The sequence below is a fragment of the Pituophis catenifer genome, unplaced genomic scaffold (assembly GCF_029215685.1).
Source record: "Pituophis catenifer annectens isolate HBS135680 unplaced genomic scaffold, rPitCat1.0.hap2 SCAF_2, whole genome shotgun sequence".
Classification (NCBI taxonomy): domain Eukaryota; kingdom Metazoa; phylum Chordata; class Lepidosauria; order Squamata; family Colubridae; genus Pituophis; species Pituophis catenifer.
Genome location: NW_027256882.1, coordinates 189,000,243 through 189,018,786, shown reverse-complemented (window position 1 = coordinate 189,018,786; position 18,544 = coordinate 189,000,243). Strand labels below are relative to the sequence as shown.

General features: G+C 43.5%; 1 protein-coding gene across 2 annotated transcripts in view; it reads right to left on the bottom strand.

Moving 5' to 3' along the window:
* Nucleotides 1–8,262, bottom strand: part of SLC22A15 (solute carrier family 22 member 15) — a 60,199-nt gene extending 51,937 nt beyond the window's left edge. The window contains exons 1-5 of one of the 2 annotated variants that reach the window (XM_070938360.1): nucleotides 8,115–8,262; nucleotides 7,125–7,270; nucleotides 6,590–6,802; nucleotides 4,270–4,402; nucleotides 1,939–2,103 (exon numbers count right to left, since the gene is read on the bottom strand). In XM_070938360.1, coding sequence (XP_070794461.1) covers nucleotides 1,939–2,103; nucleotides 4,270–4,402; nucleotides 6,590–6,802; nucleotides 7,125–7,270; nucleotides 8,115–8,250 — 793 coding nt within the window. In that variant the 5' untranslated portion in view covers nucleotides 8,251–8,262. The remainder of the gene's footprint in view (nucleotides 1–1,938; nucleotides 2,104–4,269; nucleotides 4,403–6,589; nucleotides 6,803–7,124; nucleotides 7,271–8,114) is intronic. The other variant, XM_070938361.1, reaches the window with a different exon arrangement.
* Between the last annotated feature and the right edge of the window lie 10,282 nt (nucleotides 8,263–18,544).

Genomic DNA, 18,544 nt, shown 5'->3' with positions numbered 1-18,544 from the left:
ATTCAGAGAAAACGAAAACAGATAGGTTACATAGAACTTTACTACATTTAATTTAAACCAAATCTGCCATTCTTAAATAGCACTTTGGCAAATCTGCTATAGTGATGGATAGAATCATATTTATTACATGCAGATATTACATGTGGTCCTTGTTTAATGACCACTGATTCAGCAATTGTTCAAATTTATGACAGTACTGAATAAGAGATAGCTCTCAGAGTTTTGGCAAACACAGCATGCCAGTTATGTGATTGCAATTTGCGATTTTCCCTACTGGCTTCCCACAAGTAAAGTCAAAAGGGAAGCTAGGGTCACATAAAGTCCTCGCTTAATGACCACAACCAGAACTGCCAAAATGTCTGTTACTAAATGGTACATTTAGGTGGACGATATACATCTCAGAGGGCATTACCACCTTGGCATGGTGAGGGAGCTCTCTAATGAAAGTGATGATGACAGAAACATAAGCTTCTAGATTGGATCACCCTTATTGGCAAGAGGATAAAAGACTTGGGCAGTAAGAACACAGCCAGACTCTATAGAGACACAGAGTATGTAATAGGAAAGGAAAGGAAAGAGCTCTCAATCAAGAATTCCAAGAAGTAGAGTAAAATATGGAAAATGAGATAAATTTTTAAGATCAGAAAAATCAAAGAAAAAACTTATAGCTAAGGTATGAATACAAGAAAAATCACACATCTATAACAAAGGCAAATGGAAATATTATACTGAAACCTTTTACAAGCAGGATTAAAGAATAACAAGACCATCTGAAGAGAAAATCTATTCAGAAACCAACTCCACTATGGTAGATAGTAAAGTGACAAACCAACTGTCAAAAAGGGAAGTGCCAGGTATAAATTAAATGTTTAAAATTTCAAGAAAGAAGGTAATTAAAGTGCTAACTGCTCAGGTTCAACAAATAGGGAACTCAACTAATCTGTTCTGAAGAGGTACTGACTATTCTTCTGAAGGCAATGATTAGCAAGCATAAACTCACATACTTTGAGTTTGTCATGTAAACAACTGGTGTATTAGAAAAAAAAGTTTTGCAAATTTGAGATTAGAAGATGGGGACAATGGTGGTTTAGGTAGATGTAGATAGATAGGTATCAGAGATCAGAGATATCATTGATAGATGAGCTGCAGATTATCATTCAGAATAGGATGAACAGAATATGAAGCATTATCTATATTGTTACTAGGAACTGAGCTTGACTCGATGACACCTGACTAAACTATATGTATTAAAAAATTCACAAACTATTTACAGACTGAGAGAAGCTAAAGCTAATCATATGTTACACAGGTCATTCTAGGCCCAGCAATACTGTACCAAACAATTTCCATCCAGTCTCCAACTTCCCTTTCTGGGGAAGGTTGCCGAGAAGGTGGTATATTTGCAGGTCTAAGGGCTCTGGAGGAAGGGAATTATCAGGAACCACTGCAGTCAGATTTCACATCAAGATAAGAACTAAGATGGCATGGGACATCTTCATGTATAACCTCTGGAAGACCCTGAATGGAGCAGTGTATCCATTCTGGTCATTGTGATACCTCAGTGGCTTTTAATACCATTGCTCATGGTAGCTGGATCAATTCAGGGGGCTGGGAGCTGGGAATCATGGTTCTCCAGTGGTTCTCCTCTTTTTTGGTGGTGGATCCTAGTCAGTGTAAGAGGAAGACAAAGATCCAGTCCACAGGCTCAAACTCACTCCCAGCTCTTATTTTATATTTATATGAAGCTTCTGGGTGAGGATATCCATCAGATATCAGAATCAAACATCACAATGACACATTATGAAATTAACATTATACGTGAATAGACAAACTACTTGATAATTTCTTAATATGTGAAGGAGTTTTTAATTATTACTGAATTACCTTGAGTATTTGCTACAAGAGTAAATCTGAAAGATCTAACCATTAAATCTGTACCTGCCAATGCCCAATAAGCAGTTCCCAAACATTCATTCAACAGGACAAAAGCAACCAGTGACATTCCACCATTCATTACTCCAACCAAGAAACGAGAAACTGCAAAAAATTCATATGTAGGAGAAAATCCATTAGCAACAGCAAATACAATGTCAAGGCCAAAACCTAAAAGAGAAAGAAAAAAAAAATCCTTTAGAACTATTTGATAGTGTTTAATGCTGATTTTATTGGTTTTCCCCCCAAAATCAAGCACGCTTATAAAACAAAATTCTTTAGTATTAAAATGCACCGAGTTACTCAAAAACAGTAGACACTAGTTACTAATCTCAGTTAGAATGAAAGTATATTGTTTCAGATTAACTTTTAAGAAAATTCACATGACCCACTTTGCGGAAAAAGAAGGAAAAAACCCTTAAAGACCACATTTGATTAAAACTAAAAATGTTTGATGTTTGGAAGTGCTGTAAGTACCTTTTGATTGAACTATGAAGCCAAATATAATTATACAATCAATATTTATCTCCTATCTTATACAGGTAATCCTTGATTTACCACATCTGGGACCACAGTAGCTGTTGCTAATGCAGTTGTAAAATGTGACATCACATTACCACATGACACAGCAACATCCCGGCACTCCTCATTGCCATCGTTAAAAAAATTCTACTGGTCATTAGGTGAGGACCCACCGCAATCAAAGCCATCCATGGCTAGGTTCTGCCCAGTCAAAGCCTTGGCTTTTCTAAGGTAAGATATTGACTCCCCTTCAACTCTCCCCAATTGTCTATTCCCCCCATCTCTGTCCTTTTGGTCACCCTGCACCCTGCCTTGTAGGATGGCAAGTGCTGCAGAACCATGCAGCTTTGTGCTGGTGGAGTTGAGATAGCTGCTTACAGCATGGGGCTTGAGGCAGCATTTCTCGGTGGCAGTGGTGGCAATGGGGTTGTAATACAGATTTGGGGGCAGTGGTAGCCGGACAAGACTGCTGAAGGACCCAGGCTTCAACTTCAGCCCCAACCCTAACACTGACACCAAGGAGTGCCACTGTGCAAGGTGGCCAAAAAGGTATAGATGTAAATATAAGCAGGTGGGGAAAGTTGTAGCATTTCTGTAGTTGTAGTGTGGATGGGTTGCCATATGATCATCTGATTCAAGTGATTCAGTTGATCATTTGAACAATGGAAGTGCTGCAAAGCCATATTTTCAAGAACTCTTTGTTCAGAGTCACCATAATTTTGAATGGTTATAAACCAAAGACTATGTAGAGTGATTTCCATTTCTACACATTGGAAACTACTCATTTGATCTGATCTGGGTACTCAAGTAACAATATTTATAAAATCATAGGACTGGAAGGGATCTTGGAGGTTTTCAAGTTCAGTTCCCTGCCCAAGGCAGGCGATCTTATATCATCCTGAACAAATGGCTGTTCAATCTTTTCTTGAAGACCTCTAGAGACGGTGCACCCACAACTCTGGGAGGCAAGATGTTCCACAAAATTGTTCTCACTGTGAATACGTTTATCCTTAGACCCAGATTGGATCTCTCTTTAACAAGCTTCCACCCATTGCTTCTTTTCCTGCCCTCAGATACTTTGGAGAATAAGTCGACCCCCCCCCCTCCCCTGTAGCAGTCCCTCATGTACAGAAAGACAGCTATCATGTCACCCCTAATTCAGCTGGACAGACCTAGTTCCCTTAATCATTCCTTGTACTAGTTATCTCACAGACCACCTCAGCTGCTCTTTTCTGCATTCCTTCTAGGATCTCAGCATCTTTTTTATAGCATGGTGACCAGAGTTGGACATAGCATTCTAAGTGTGGCTATACTAGCACAGCATAAAGTATCATGTCTTGTGATCTTCATGCTGTCCCAGGCTGTTGATGCAGCCTGGGACTGCATTGGCTTTTCTGGTAGCTGTAGCACACTGCTGGCTCATACTAAAGTGTGGTCCACTAGGATCCATCATTTCTAGGTACAGGTATTACTAGGTACATTACTTGACATTCCCATGTGCTTTCTCATTTTGAGGCAGCAACTGATTTTCTGTGATGGCTGGAGAAATTAGTTATCAATTGGAAGGAATAGTCAACCAAAGGGACTCTCAATTGCTACACTTACTGCTTCTTCCACAAACACACATATCAGAGGAAAGTCCCTTCCCTTCCATGTGCAAGAAGGTGGAATAAAGAATAGTAAATCCTGCAACAAACCAATTAAACTTGGCTACCTGAGGATTTACTCAGCTTTCTTGGACATCATATTTTCCAAGGATTAAACAGATTAAACAGAGAAGGCTAACATTTTCTACTAAATTCTAACACAACTTACCTATAAGAAAGACTTTTTTCCTCCCAAAGTGATCTGATAGTTGTCCAAAAGTAATTACTCCAACAAACACACCACCAAAGAAACATGAACTGGCAACACTGATCTTATATGAAGTATTGCCAATTAAAAACCACTATGGACAGAAAAGAAAATGTTAGGTACAATCTAATGGAAAGAAGTACTGAATCTTTCAACAAGAGGAAAACTAAACCATATTCAAAACTAATCTTCCATCTTTCATTTTTCAGATATTCTATTTGGCAGATGGCTATCTAAGAACAATAGAAAAGAGCAGATTGACATTCCTGATGCAAACTGAAAAGGATATGAATTATTTATCACGTCAAGTTTTATTCAGTATCCTCACTTGCATTCTTATGCTCAACCACAGAGCCACTAAGACAGCAAACATCCTTTTAAACACTTAGCCTGCAAACTTGAGAGTCATATTCAAATGAAGCTCCAGGGCTGGGGAAAATCCTAAAGGTCCTTCTTAAGGTTTCAGGAAGAATGCTTAATACATGTTTAGAACTGTTTTGGCTATCAGATCCCCCAGAGAATAAACTAACCACTGCCATTACTACAACTGTTGAAATTGCAGGCAGGGCTGTCTAAAATCTATCTATATATAAAGGATGTATGTATGTATGTATGTATGTATGTATGTATGTATGTATGACTTTTAGAGTGAATCTAGGACAACTGCAGCCAACTCACCACCAGCAGTTCACCACCAAATAGCCTGTCAAGATGCTGCAGGACAACTCCACACAGCCAACTTGCCATGGGGATAACTTGCCATGGGTGGCTGGAGGGAGAGCCAGGTGGGTGAGTGAGCAAGAGACCAGGCAGAGTGCAGAGTGGTGGCTGGGGGCATCCCACTTTCACACCCCTTGCTGCCACTGCCGCTACACTAAGCTCTAGGCCAAAGAGGCTGAGGACGGCAGTAGTGGGCAGAGTGGGAGGCGGCAGCAGGGGGCATCCCATTTTCACACTAGCACCAGACATGGGATGTGTTAGAGGTTCTATATTTGCAAGAGAGCATTCCTGTTAGCCATTACCTGGCTTGAACAATTATTAGTGAAACAGATTTTATAACTATAACAGAAGCAATATCCATTTACTGGAAATGCATTACTGGGATAGGCAAAATCTAGTACCTAGCAACATCCTACCAGGACAGTCTAAGCATTCTGTGTCTGTTGGGGGGGGGGTACAAAGGCAGAAGGAAGTTATTTGAAATATCATCATCTAGATAGGCAGAACAGGCAGAATTATAAACAAAGAGGAAGCAAAGAATAAATTCTTTAAACTGTATATCTTGCTGCTCCACTGTGGTCAAGTCATGAGTACTAGGAGTCAGTGTCATTGGAGTCACACCTCAAATAAGAGTTTGGCAAGGTGAGCAAGCATATTCATATTTTTCTTATTTTTTCTTTCTTTCCTATTTTTTTCCAATCCAAACTATTACTGACTCGGGAGGCAATTTCTGGGAGCTCATAACTACAAAATGCAAACAGGAAAGATCTACATGGAAGTGTGTTCACAGAAGACATCAAGGAAGGGTTCAAGCAACATAAATTAGGAAAACATGATGACCTTCAAAGTGTGTATGACATTGGTCTTCCTGCCTGAGAAGAATGCAAACAGCATTTGGTGCAAATGCACATTTGTTTTTATTGGAGGAGAAAATGAAGGGATTTGAGGAAACAGTTGCTACACTGAAATGTATCCAAGAAGGCAAGAGGTTCCTGAAACTCTCCAGAAGGGACAGTGAAGACTATAGGAAAAATTATTTTTGGCTGAAACAAATATATGGAAGAATATTACTTGAAGGAACAAGACCATTGGAAGCTCAGGAACTGTGCTGTCTTCTAGATGCCTATATTCAAGATGTGATGGAAAGATTATCAAAACTATTCAAACCCACTAACAATTTCCTTTTTTCTAGATGTGTACAGATACAGCAATGAAAGCACTTTGTAAAGACAAAATCTCATGCTCTTTCAATGAAGGCAAAGCCAGTGAATAAGGATTTTCCTCTCCTCACTAGTGGTGGTAATTACTGGAAAATAACAGCTTTTTCAAATGGTCCTTTCTTCAATCCTTCACTAAGTTTCTATCTATTAACAGCTTAGTCGCTATTCTGGGACATTTTAGCTGCCTCTAAAACAAGGTTCATATTACTTCATTAATTACAAATTAATTCATATTAATTTGAATTTTGTCCAAAAGCTCAACATTGCTGCTTATGACTTCCAAATTCTAATACTAAAGTTATAATATTCAGCTTTTCCACAGAAATTATTATGCTTCATACCTCAGAGGCTATTGATGTAAAATTCCTGTTAAAATGTATGTATTTATGAAGGTCATTCCAACTGGCTGTTAGAAGCCACTTTCTAAAGTTGTTTTCTTCAATAGTTGTGTCATTACTATGGCTATGATTAGCTAGTATTCCTTCAAGATCCCAGTGATAAGGTGGTATTGCTCCTACCAGTGCAATGAGGACTGCTTCACTGGCTACATAGAGCTGAAACAAGAAAAATAACATCAAGATCAATGCCAGATAAACAAACAACATTCAAAGCATTCAAAAATTGAAGAGCCAGTTTGATCTAGCAGTTAAGGTACCAGGCTTGAAAGGAGAAGATCATGAGTTCAAATCCTGCCTTAGTCATGAAAACCAGGTGGGTGACTTTGGGCCAATCACTCTCTCTCAACCCACCTCACAGGGTTGTTGTGGGGAAAATAGGAGGATGGTGTGTTGGATATGTTCATCACCTTGAGTTATTTGTAAACATAATAAAGGCAGGATACGAGCAGCATGTTGGCCTAGTGGTAAAGATCCTCACCTCCCATTTAGAAGGTTGAGAGTTCAAGCCTAGGAAGCGCAGATATTTCTCACCTAGGGCGCAAAGAAAAAATATCTGCTGCCAAGTCCACATGGCTTCAGGGCGTCCAGCAAGTAAATGCTCAGCTTCATCCAGTTGTCTCGACTCTACCCCAAATTAAGGGATTGCAGGTTTGTAAAAAGTGAGTTTTAATAAAGGCAGGAAATAAATAAACAAAAAAACCTCAAACAAATAAATTTCAAATAACAAATTTCTCAAAAGTGAAAAGGGTGATCTTTTTTTATCTCTTGGATTATACTGGACTTCAAGTACTACCAAATCAAACTCTTTGGATACTTCAGTTACAACTTGTTCACATTAAGATATGACTGAGTCTTTGCCTGCCCATGAAACCGTTATAAAATCTGACCAAACAAGGAAGCCTTTCATTAATCATACTTCTCAGCTTGAGTGAAATAGAAAAATCTGATAATTCAGACTTCCTGGTCTACTTGAACTATAAAAACAACAACAGTGAATTGACAAAATGATTCAATGTACAGTTGTAAAGTCTTTACTCAATAAACACACAATGTTAACCAACAAATGACTCACATCTTTTAAACCATGCACTTTCTACATCTCAAACTTCCTTCAACTGATTTGCACACAAAATATGACTTAATATTTTCAGTCATGTCCTTTGCCATTAGACAGCTTGTGTAGTCTGTCTAAATTCTCCTCGGAGTTTATAGATAATAGGGCTAAGGGGTCTCATTTAAAACAGACAGCACACCTTTTCACCACCGTCTTGCTCTCTTAATCGCCCCTGAAATTCCCTGCATTCTTCTTGCGGATTTTGTAGGTGGACCTCACGCCACCAAGACATACGTTTTTTCCTGACGTAAATCGCACTGCGCTATGCGAACCCTGCCCTACCCAGGACCAAAAGCGGTCCTTTCCTGATGGGTCGGTCATACGAGCACCCGGCCCCTCAGGAGTCTTTCTCACCTGGAGCAGCGCGGCCAGCAAAACGCAAAGCCACACCTGGAAGGGGCCCATCTGGCCCACCAGAAAGAAGGCCTCTTCCACCTCCATGGTGATACTCGCGAGGTGGCGGCCTTCCTCCTCCTCTCGGGTCGCGCATCCCCTTCCCCAGAACTCTTTGGCTCTTTTCGGAGCCAAAGCGAAGCAGCGCTAACAGAAGAATCAGCACCCAAGAAGCCGAGAGCAGAAGTACGCTTGCGCAGAAAGGAATTCCGACTTCCGCTCTAGGAAAACCATTCAGCTGGGTAAGAGATTTCCGGGTTGTGTCGGACGTGGCCTTTATAAGGCGGGATAGGTGCTCATTTGAGAAGGTGTAGCGGAGGTTGGGCGTTAGGGGGCGCTCGTCTCCGCTCCTTCAGATTCTCCTTAAAACTGCGCATTCGTCATATGAAAAGTTAAGGTTCAGGATGCAACGTGGTTTGAAAACTAAACAAATGAAGTTGACCTAGGGGCCCGGGAAACTGTGCAACACGGCTAATAAGGCAGGGCACTATTAACCGAGGCCCGGAGAAAGAATTCAGATTGCTCTCCTGACAGTTATCACCCAAATTTCTTCAACCCAATTAAAGTGATTGCATAAATGCAGCTATGCTTTATTACTTGGGAATAGGATTCAAACCAGCCCATTGTTAGATTCATTTGGAAGAAGTGATCAATCCATTCTGTTCAGCATTTTAATTATTTAATTCCAATTTAGAGATTTGGTTTTTAAGATGATTTAATCAAATATCTAAATATGTGAATGTACCTAATGCGAATCAGTTTTCTGATTCAGTTTAGACTTACCTTGAGTGCCTTGAGTTATCCCTATTTTGGGAGTGATGAGTTTATAAATTCTTTTCCATTGCCACCAACAACAGCTGGTTACTGTTCAGAAGAGAGATGAACTCTCCTGACATTCACTAAAGGCTCTCGGTTGCTAATGGAGAAGTATAGGCCAACATAATGAAGAGTCAGTACTGCTTTGCGGTGCGGAAGTGCCCCTCCTCAGCACTTGGTTCTGCTTCAGCTACATTCACTTAGTGAATTAGTGATAAGATATCACCACTGTGGGAGAAGCAGGTAGTTATTTTGTGGGGTGCTGCAGAGCTTGGTATTCTCCCCCTCTTTAACAAATAAAATTAGTGGACCAGCAAAATGATATTGACATAAGTATACTTGGATTTCAGTAAGGCATTTGACAAAGTAGACCACAACCTACTTTTTGGGAAGCTAGAAAAATGTAGGATAGACAGCATCTCCACCAGATGGATTTGTAGCTGGCTGACAAACCACACTGTGTAGTTCTTAATGGAACTACATTTTCACAGAGGGAAGTAAACAGTGGGGTACCCCAAGATTCCATCTTAGGCCCAGTACTCTTCAACAGCCTCATAAACGATTTAGATGTGGGAATAGAAAGGGAACTCATCAAATTTGCAGACAACAAGTTGGCAGGAATAGCCAACACCACTGATTTTAAGATAGGTTTAAAATCAGGATGGATCTCGACAGACTTGAACACTGGTTCTTATCTAACAAAATGAAATTCAGTGCAGAAAAAAGTAAGATTTTACACTGAGGTATGAAAAAACAAATGTACAGATACAGATTAGGTGAAACGTGGCTCAATAGCAGTAACTGTGAGAGGGATCTTGGAGTCCTAATGGACAATCACCTAACCAGAAGTGTGATGCAGCAGCCAAAAAAGCCAGTGTAATCCTAGGTTGCATTAACAGGAATAGAATCAAGGTCATGTTAAATGTTAGTGTTCACCTTGGTAAGACCACACTTGGAATACTGTGTCCAATTTTGGTCACAACAATACAAAAAAGATGTTGAGACTCTGGAAAGAGTTCAGAGAAGAGCAACTAAGATGATCAAAGACCTGGAGACTAAAACATATGAAGAATGGCTGCAGGATTTGGGTATGGTTAGTCTAGTGAAAAGAAGGACTAGGGGTGACATGATAGCAGTGTTCCAATATTTGAGGGGCTGCCACAAAGAAGAGGGGGGTCAACCTATTTTACACAGAACCAGAAGACAAGACAAGAAGCAATGAATGGAAATTAATCCAGGAGAGAAGCAACCTAGAACTAAGGATAAATTTTTTGACAGAATAAAAAACCAGTGAAATGCTTTGTCCTCAGAAGTTTTAGGTGCTTCATCACTGGAGTCCTTTAAAAGACTCTACTTGTCTGAAATGATTTTGGGTCTCCCGCTTGAGTAGAGGGTTAGACTAGAAGACCTGCACTATATGTAAAGGATCACTATATTGCTGCAGAAATGCATGAAAGAGAGACGAAAACCTCCTAGAATGCATATGGGTCACTATAAAAGGAAAAAAAAGAATGACATGGCCATAGGTATATACTATAGGCCACCCAATCAAGCAGAAAAAATAGATGTCCTTTTTGCTAACCAACTAACAAATATATGTAGGAAACACACTACAATAGTAATGGGGGACTTCAATTACCCTGTTATCAGTTGGAAGACTAAATCTGCACCAAGTGAGAAATCAAATAGGTTCCTAACCAACCTAGCTGACAACTTTGTTGTCCAAAGGAGGGAACTAGGTAGAGGAGGGAACTACATGGAGCAAAGTAAGCAGTGGGGTACCACAAGGTTCCGTCTTGGGCCCAGTACTCTTCATGAACGACTTAGATGAGAGAATAGAAGGGGAACTTACCAATTTTGCAGATGATACTAAGCTGGCAGGAATAGCTAACACCCTAGAAGATAGGCTCAAGATCCAGATGGATCTTGACAGACTTGAACACTGGGCCCTATCTAACAAAAATAAATTCAGTGTAGAGAAAAGTAAAGTCTTACACTTAGGCAAAAAAACCCCCAAAGTATACATATAGACTGGGTGAAACCAGGCTTAATAGCAGTAACTGTGAGAGGGATCTTGGAGTCTTAATGGACAACCAGCTAAATATGATCCAGCAGTGTGCAGTGGTAGCCCAAAAAGCCAATGTAATCCTAACCTGCATTAACAGAGGGATACAATCAAGATCAAGTGAGGTACTAATACACTCTATAAAGCCTTAGTAAGACCACACCTAGAATACTGCATCCAGTTTTGGCCACCACACCAAGGGTGGGTTCTAAATTTTTTTACTACCGGTTCTGTGGGCGTGGCTTATTTTGTGGGTGTGGCTTGGAGGTCATGTGACTAGGTGGGCGTGGCTAGCTGGTCAGAGTCATTTCTGGAAGGTCCTCGCACTTACGACCCGACTCATTTGTTTGATTTTAACACTGATCAGCTGTAGGACGGCCCTTTGAAGCCCCGCGGCAAGAGTTTAAACAGTTTTTTTCCCTCTAGTCATCAGCTGGGACTCAGGAGGCAGCAATAGATTGGGGGTGGGACCAAATAAAAGGTAAGAATAACGTGGGGGGTGGGGGGGGGAGGGTGGGGGGGAGAACCGGTTCGGTGATGTCATATTGTCACCGCTACCAGCTCGGCCGAACCGGACCGAACCGGGAGGAACCCACCACTGCACCACACTATAAAAAAGATGTTGAGACTCTAGAAAGAGTGCAGAGAAGAGCAACCAAGATGATTAGGGGACTGGAGGTTGTAGGAAGCTAGCACCCACCCCTCTCCTAGAAGAATGAAATATTTTAGGAAATATTAAAAAGGCAGAATATATTTTCCTGGATGAAAAATGGAGAAACATGTTTTAAAGACACAGCAGTTTCCTGCCTCCACCCACCTTTGTCAATGGAGCATCATCTGCAACAAAATAGGACCCATCTAGCAACAGAAACTCACCACATGGCACCTGGGAAGATTACATCAGCCAGCAAGGCTAGCTAAGACCCCCAGCCCCTGGGAGTCTGACAACCAATCAGGATACTCAGGAAGATCAAAGCTCAGAGAGGACATAAAACCAAGGCACGCTTAGCATCTCAGCCCTTTTCTGTTTAGGAACTCAAACCATATGATCCTGTCCACCATTAAACCATCTTTCCAAGCAGTCTCCATGTTTCCAGTGTCTTTTTCCCCACTTGGAGCTGAACCCAGAAGGATATTTCTTCCAACAGCCTAAAACATACGATGAATGGTTGCAGGAACCGGGCATGGCTAGTCTAGTGAAAGACCAGGGGAGACATGTTCCAATATTTGAGGGACTGCCACCGAGAGAAGGGGTCAAGCTATTTTCCAAGGAACCTGAAGGCCAGACAAGGAATAATGGATGGAAACTGATCAAGGGGTGATTCAACCTAGAAATGAGGAGGAATTTTCTGACAGTGAGAACAATCAACCAATGAAACACCTTGCCTTCGGAGGTTGTGGGAGCCTCATCACTGGAGGCTTTCAAGAAGAGATTGGACTGCATTTGTCAGAAATGTCCAACCCCCTGGCCAACCCCCTGCTTGGCCAGGGGGTTGGACTAGATGACCTACAAGGTCCCTTCCAACTCTATTATTGTTAAGGATCTACATGAAGATGGTATTAAGCCATTGAGGAAGATCATCTGTGACATGGATTGAGGTATCCATTAATACACTGATGATACTGCACTGGCTCCCGGTGGTCTTCCGAGTGTGCTTCAAGGTTTTGGTTACTACCTTTAAAGCGCTCCATGGCTTAGGACCTGGTTATCTACGGGACCGCCTGCTACCACCAATAGCCTCCCACCGGCCAGTACGCTCCCATAGAGAGGGGCTCCTCCGGGTGCCGTCGGCCAAACAATGTCGGCTGGCGGCCCCCAGGGGGAGAGCCTTCTCTATGGGGGCACCTACGATCTGGAACGAGCTCCCCTCGGAGATACGGAGGATCCCGGATCTTCGCACCTTCCGTCACGCGCTTAAAACGTTTTTATTTCATCAAGCTGGCCTGGCCTAAATCATCTCCTCTTTTAAATTTAAATTTTAAACATAAATTTTTAATCTGTTTAATTATGGGGTATTTTAAAATTCAGCCTAAATTATTTAATTTGTTTTAATTTATTTTAGATTTTGTATTTCCTGTGTTTTATCTTCTGGCTGTTCACCGCCCTGAGTCCTTCGGGAGAAGGGCGGTATAGAAATTTAATAAAATAAAAATAAATAAATACTCAGCTTTATATCCCCCCCCCATTCAAGTGATGCTGTGGCTGCCTTCTCAGCATCACTTTATGTTGTAAGCTGCCCAGAGTTGTTGGACATGAGATGGGTATCAAATAAATTTACTAATAAATAAATAATAAAATGTTACTAAAATCAAGTTTCTTTGGAATATCCCTTGCCTGGCAGGATTTCATGCCTTTCTGACTATTCCACTCCTAACTGCTCTATCTCTATGTAAAGGACCTTTTTTTTAAATTAGGAGGACATAACTACCCACTAGAAGGGGACGGATCACATAGGAGAAAGCCTTAAAGGTACGCCTCTGGTTCAGATTGGGGAAGAGCTCTATTTAATGTGACTATGTATATTTGTATTTCTAGTAAGAAACACAGCAATATGATTACTTAATTGGAATTCTCCAAAATAACCAACCAAGCCTTATTGTGGGTGGGGATTAGTGTTCCTATCAGGAACAGGAAGAGAATGTTCTTTTAAATTTGAATTGCCCATCCCAGTACACCAGCAGCAGTGGCAGGTTTCAAAATTTTTTACTACCGGTTCTGTGGGTGTGGCATGGTGGGAGTGGCATGGCTTGGTAGACATGGCTTGGTGGGCATGGCATGGGAAGGATACTGTAAAATCTCCATTCCCTCCCCAATCCAGGGGAAGGTTACTGCAAAATCCCCATTTCCTCCCGATCAGCTGGGACTCGGGAGGCAGAGAATAGATGGGGCCAGTCAGAATTTTTACTACCGGTTCTCCGAACTACTCAAAATTTCTGCTACCGGTTCTCCAGAATTGGTCAGAACCTGCTGCAACCCACCTCTGACCTGCAGCCTTCCTTTGTTGAAGCATCCTCAAATGAAAATGGGATGAGGAAGAATAAGCATTGCAGCAGCAATAGTAACAGTCTGATGGAATGCATAGTCCAATCACAGTCCTCTCCCCAAAAACAGATCCAGAGTGGCTCCTCTCAGAACTCCCCAAGCATTCTCCCCAAGCCTGATATACCAACCAGCTGTAAGCTAAACGTGATCCCTTCTGCTATATTGGCCCAGGAAGAACATATTTTAGAAAGAAAAGTCCAATGGCAAGAGACAAAACAACACTTCAATCAAGTCACCAAGAGTCCTTGAAATAAATGCTGCTAGAAGCAGCTGTATAGATAGTCCTTGACTTAACAACAGTTCATTTAATGATCGTTCAAAGTTACAACGGCTCTGAAAAAAGTGACTTATGACCATTTTTCAATTACCTTTGTAGCAACCCCATGATCATGTGATCAAAATTCAGATGCTTGCAAATGGTTCATATTTATGACTGTTGCTGTGTCCCAAGGTCATGTGATCACCTTTGTGACTTTCTGACAAGCAAATCAACGAGGAAGTTAGATTCACTTAACAACCAAGTTACTAATGTATCAACTGCAGTGAGTCACTTAACAACTGAGGCAAGATGTAGCCTGAGCAAGGTGATGGATAGGGACTGAGGATTACAAACTGGAGATGATGATTTACTCTCCCCCTCAACTGTCCCTCTCTCCTTTATCAGATCTAGATCTATTACGACCACTCAGCGTTAACTTGCAATCTTAGATCGATCTGCAGCTTTATTTACCACCTATTCCCCCAAGATTACCCTGATTATTTAACCCTAAATACTTTGTCCAGTGGCTCTGCCTTACTTTTTTGATCTAATCCTCGGCCATCGCTGGTATCAGGACTGGAGGAGATACAGACATCGAGAGTCTTGGATTATGGGGAGATAGACCACCTTCTCTTTGTTTGTTTCAAATGGTTTGGTCGCTGTGAGAGGACGACCTTTTGAGACCTCTACCCCCACCTCCTTTGGATGGACTTACTACAACCACAAGACTTCCCATCGTCGTGAGAGGGCAATGATGTTCCGATGTATTGACATTTGTAACATACTGGTCTCCCTTTTACATCTATTTCCTCCCTTATTTTAAATTACCTGTCTTAACCATCTCTAACACTCTTAGAAGAAAATGATCCTTCATCTCCTTCAACTCGCTCCTATCTTTGATGTATTCAACTGCGGAGCTCCTTGCACTGCGAGATTCCCCCCTCTCGCATGTCTGGCCCTCTCAGTTATCAAGGGCCGCCCTTGAGGACGGGTTTTGGAACCCTGAGAGGTGGTTTGCAAAAAACCGACGGCTTTGGGGGGTTTTAGATAAATCTTTAAGTTCTATTTTAAGGGGTTCTGGGAGGGATTGTGGGAATGGATCTGGGGGGATCCATAAATCCACTGAAAGGGGTAATGGGTCTGATAATCATGGTGGGGAGGATGGGGACAGAAATCTGACAAGGATGCAGGGGGATGAAGCGATGGGCATTAGTATAGTAAGTGGGAGGGGCAGATATGACGGCTGCAGGGGGCCATATTATGTTTCGGGAGTGCGCACTCAATGTTTACGAGCGATTGCCCACTCCAACCCCCAAAGCACTGCTCGTTTCCCGGGTTGTTCAGAGTCTCAAACCCTGGGTCTACGGCTGATGTTATGTAATGCCAGGTCAGTGGTAAATAAAGCCCCCCTCATTCATGATCTTATTTCAGAGGGGGGTGCTGACCTGGCAGGGATTATGGAGACCTGGTTAGGCCAGGAGGGAGGAGTTCCCCTTGTGGAAATGTGCCCGCCAGGTTTCCGTGCATTCCATCAGCCAAGTACTCAGGGAAGGGGTGGGGGGGTGGCAGCAATCATTAGACAAAGTCTTTGCCCGAGGGAGGCCACTGTTCCTCAGATAGCCGGATGTGAGTCCCTCCTTGTGAAGTGGGGTCGGGGGATTCAGATGGGCCTACTGATTGCGTACCTGGCTCCCTACCACGTAACAGCGGTCCTGCCTGAGCTGCTCGACATTATAGCCGGGATGGCGGTGGAAACCCCCAGACTTATTGTTATGGGGGATTTTAACCTGCCATCTGCTGGTGAGATGTCGGAGACGGCTCGGGAGTTCATGGCTTCCATGACGGCCATGGACCTGACCCAGGTAGTTCAAGGCCCCACCCACTTGGGGAATCACACTCTGGACTTGATTTTTGTCTCTGATCAGTGGCTGAATGATCTAAGAATAGGGGATATAGACATCAAGCCCTTGTCACGGTCTGATCATTCTCTCCTTCACATGGACTTTCAAGTCACTTCCACCCACCGCAGGGAGACGGAACCAACCAAATGGTTCCGTCCCAGGCGCCTGATGGACCCCAAAAGGTTCCTGATGGAGCTTGGGCCATTTCCTGAGACTCTGGCTCACGACTCGACTGAGGACCTGGTGGTCGCCTGGGACAGGGCGGCTACTGGGGCCTTGGACCGCGTCGTGCCTTTGCGGCCTCTGACCCAATGCCGATCTCGTCTAGCTCCTTGGTTTTCCGAGGAGCTGAGAGAGATGAAGCGTCGGAAAAGACGCCTGGAGAGCGATTGGAGGACAAGCCGATCTGAATCTGACCGAACACAGGTGAGATCTTATATTAAGACCTACCTAGTGGCGATAAGAGCGGCGAAGTCTAGCTACTTCTCCGCTCTTATTGCATCTGCAGAGAACCGCCCAGCTGCGCTGTTTAGGGTGACCCGCTCCCTACTTCAGGTGGGGGTACGGGAAGATCCCTTAAAGGGTCAAGCTGAGGATTTTGTACAATTCCTGCATGATAAAGTCGCTCAGATTCGGGAAGGCCTGGACTCCGATTGGGTAGATCCAGGGGAGGAGACGGGGGCAGGTCTTGAGAGCGTTATCTGGGAAGAGTTTGACTCTGTGGCTGCTGAGGACGTGGACAGGATTCTGGGCAAGCTTAACGCTGCCACATGTTTATTGGACCAGTGTCCCTCCTGGTTGGTACTAGCCTCCCGGGAGGTTACACGAGGCTGGCTCCAGGGGATTATAAATGCTTCTCTGAGTGAGGGTGTCTTTCCCGCTGCCTTGAAAGAGGCGGTTGTGAAGCCCCTCCTCAAGAAGCCTTCCCTGGACCCGGCTATATTATCAAATTATCGTCCAGTCTCCAATCTTCGCTTTGTTGCGAAGGTTGTTGAGAGTGTGGTGGCGCGACAACTACCCCGATACCCTGGATGAAGTTGTCTATCTGGATCCGTTCCAGTCGGGCTTCAGGTCACGATACAGCACGGAAACGGCATTGGTCGCATTGGTGGATGATCTCTGGAGGGCTCGGGACAGAGATTGCTCCTCTATCCTGGTCCTATTAGATCTCTCAGCGGCTTTTGATACCATCGACCATGGTATCTTACTGCACCGGCTGGAGGGGTTAGGAATAGGGGGCACCATGCTTCGGTGGTTCTCCCCCTTCCTCTCTGACCGTTCGCAGTTTGTGTTGGCAGGGGGGCAGAGGTCGACTTTGAGGCACCTTATTTGTGGGGTGCCGCAAGGGTCAGTCCTCTCACCCCTTCTGTTCAACATTTATGTAAAACCGCTAGGTGAGATCATCCGTGGTTTTGGGGTGAGTGTTCATCAGTATGCTGATGACACACAGCTATACATCTCCACCCCAGACCACCCCAATGATGCCCTTGCTGTGATGTCCCATTGCCTGGAGGCCGTGCGGATCTGGATGGGGAGAAACAAGCTCAGACTCAACCCCTCCAAAACTGAGTGACTGTGGCTTCCGGCGTCCCGGTATAGTCAGCTGGTACCATCACTGACAATAGGGGATGAGATCTTGCTCCCCACAGAGAGGGCCCGCAACTTGGGTGTCCTCCTGGATTCACGGTTATCTTTAGAAGATCATTTGATGGCCGTGGCCAGGGGTGCCTTTTATCAGGTTCGCCTGATCCGCCAGTTGCGTCCCTTTCTGGATCGGGACGCCTTGCGCACAGTCACTCATGCCCTATTACCTTCCGTATGGACTACTGTAATGCTCTCTACATGGGGCTCCCCTTGAAAAGCACCCGGAGGCTCCAACTGGTCCAGAACGTAGCCGCACGGGTGATTATGGGAGCAGCTCGTTAAGCCCATGTAACACCTCTCCTACGCGAGCTGCACTGGCTCCCGGTGGTCTTCCGGGTGCGATTCAAGGTGTTAGTTATCACCTTTAAAGCGCTCCATGGCTTAGGACCTGGGTACCTACCAGACCGTCTTTTGCCACCAATAGCCTCCCACCGACCAGTTCGTTCTCACAGGGAGGGACTACTCAGGGTACCGTCAGTCAAATTATGTCGACTGGCGACTTCTCTGTGGGGGCTCCAACCCTTTGGAATGAACTGCCCCCGTTGATACGGAATATCCCTGATCTCCGTGCTTTCCGCCGTGCCCTCAAGACCCTGATGTTCCAACAGGCAGGGCTAAACATACAAACATGTGAATGATTTTTTAAATGTGATCTAATTCTGG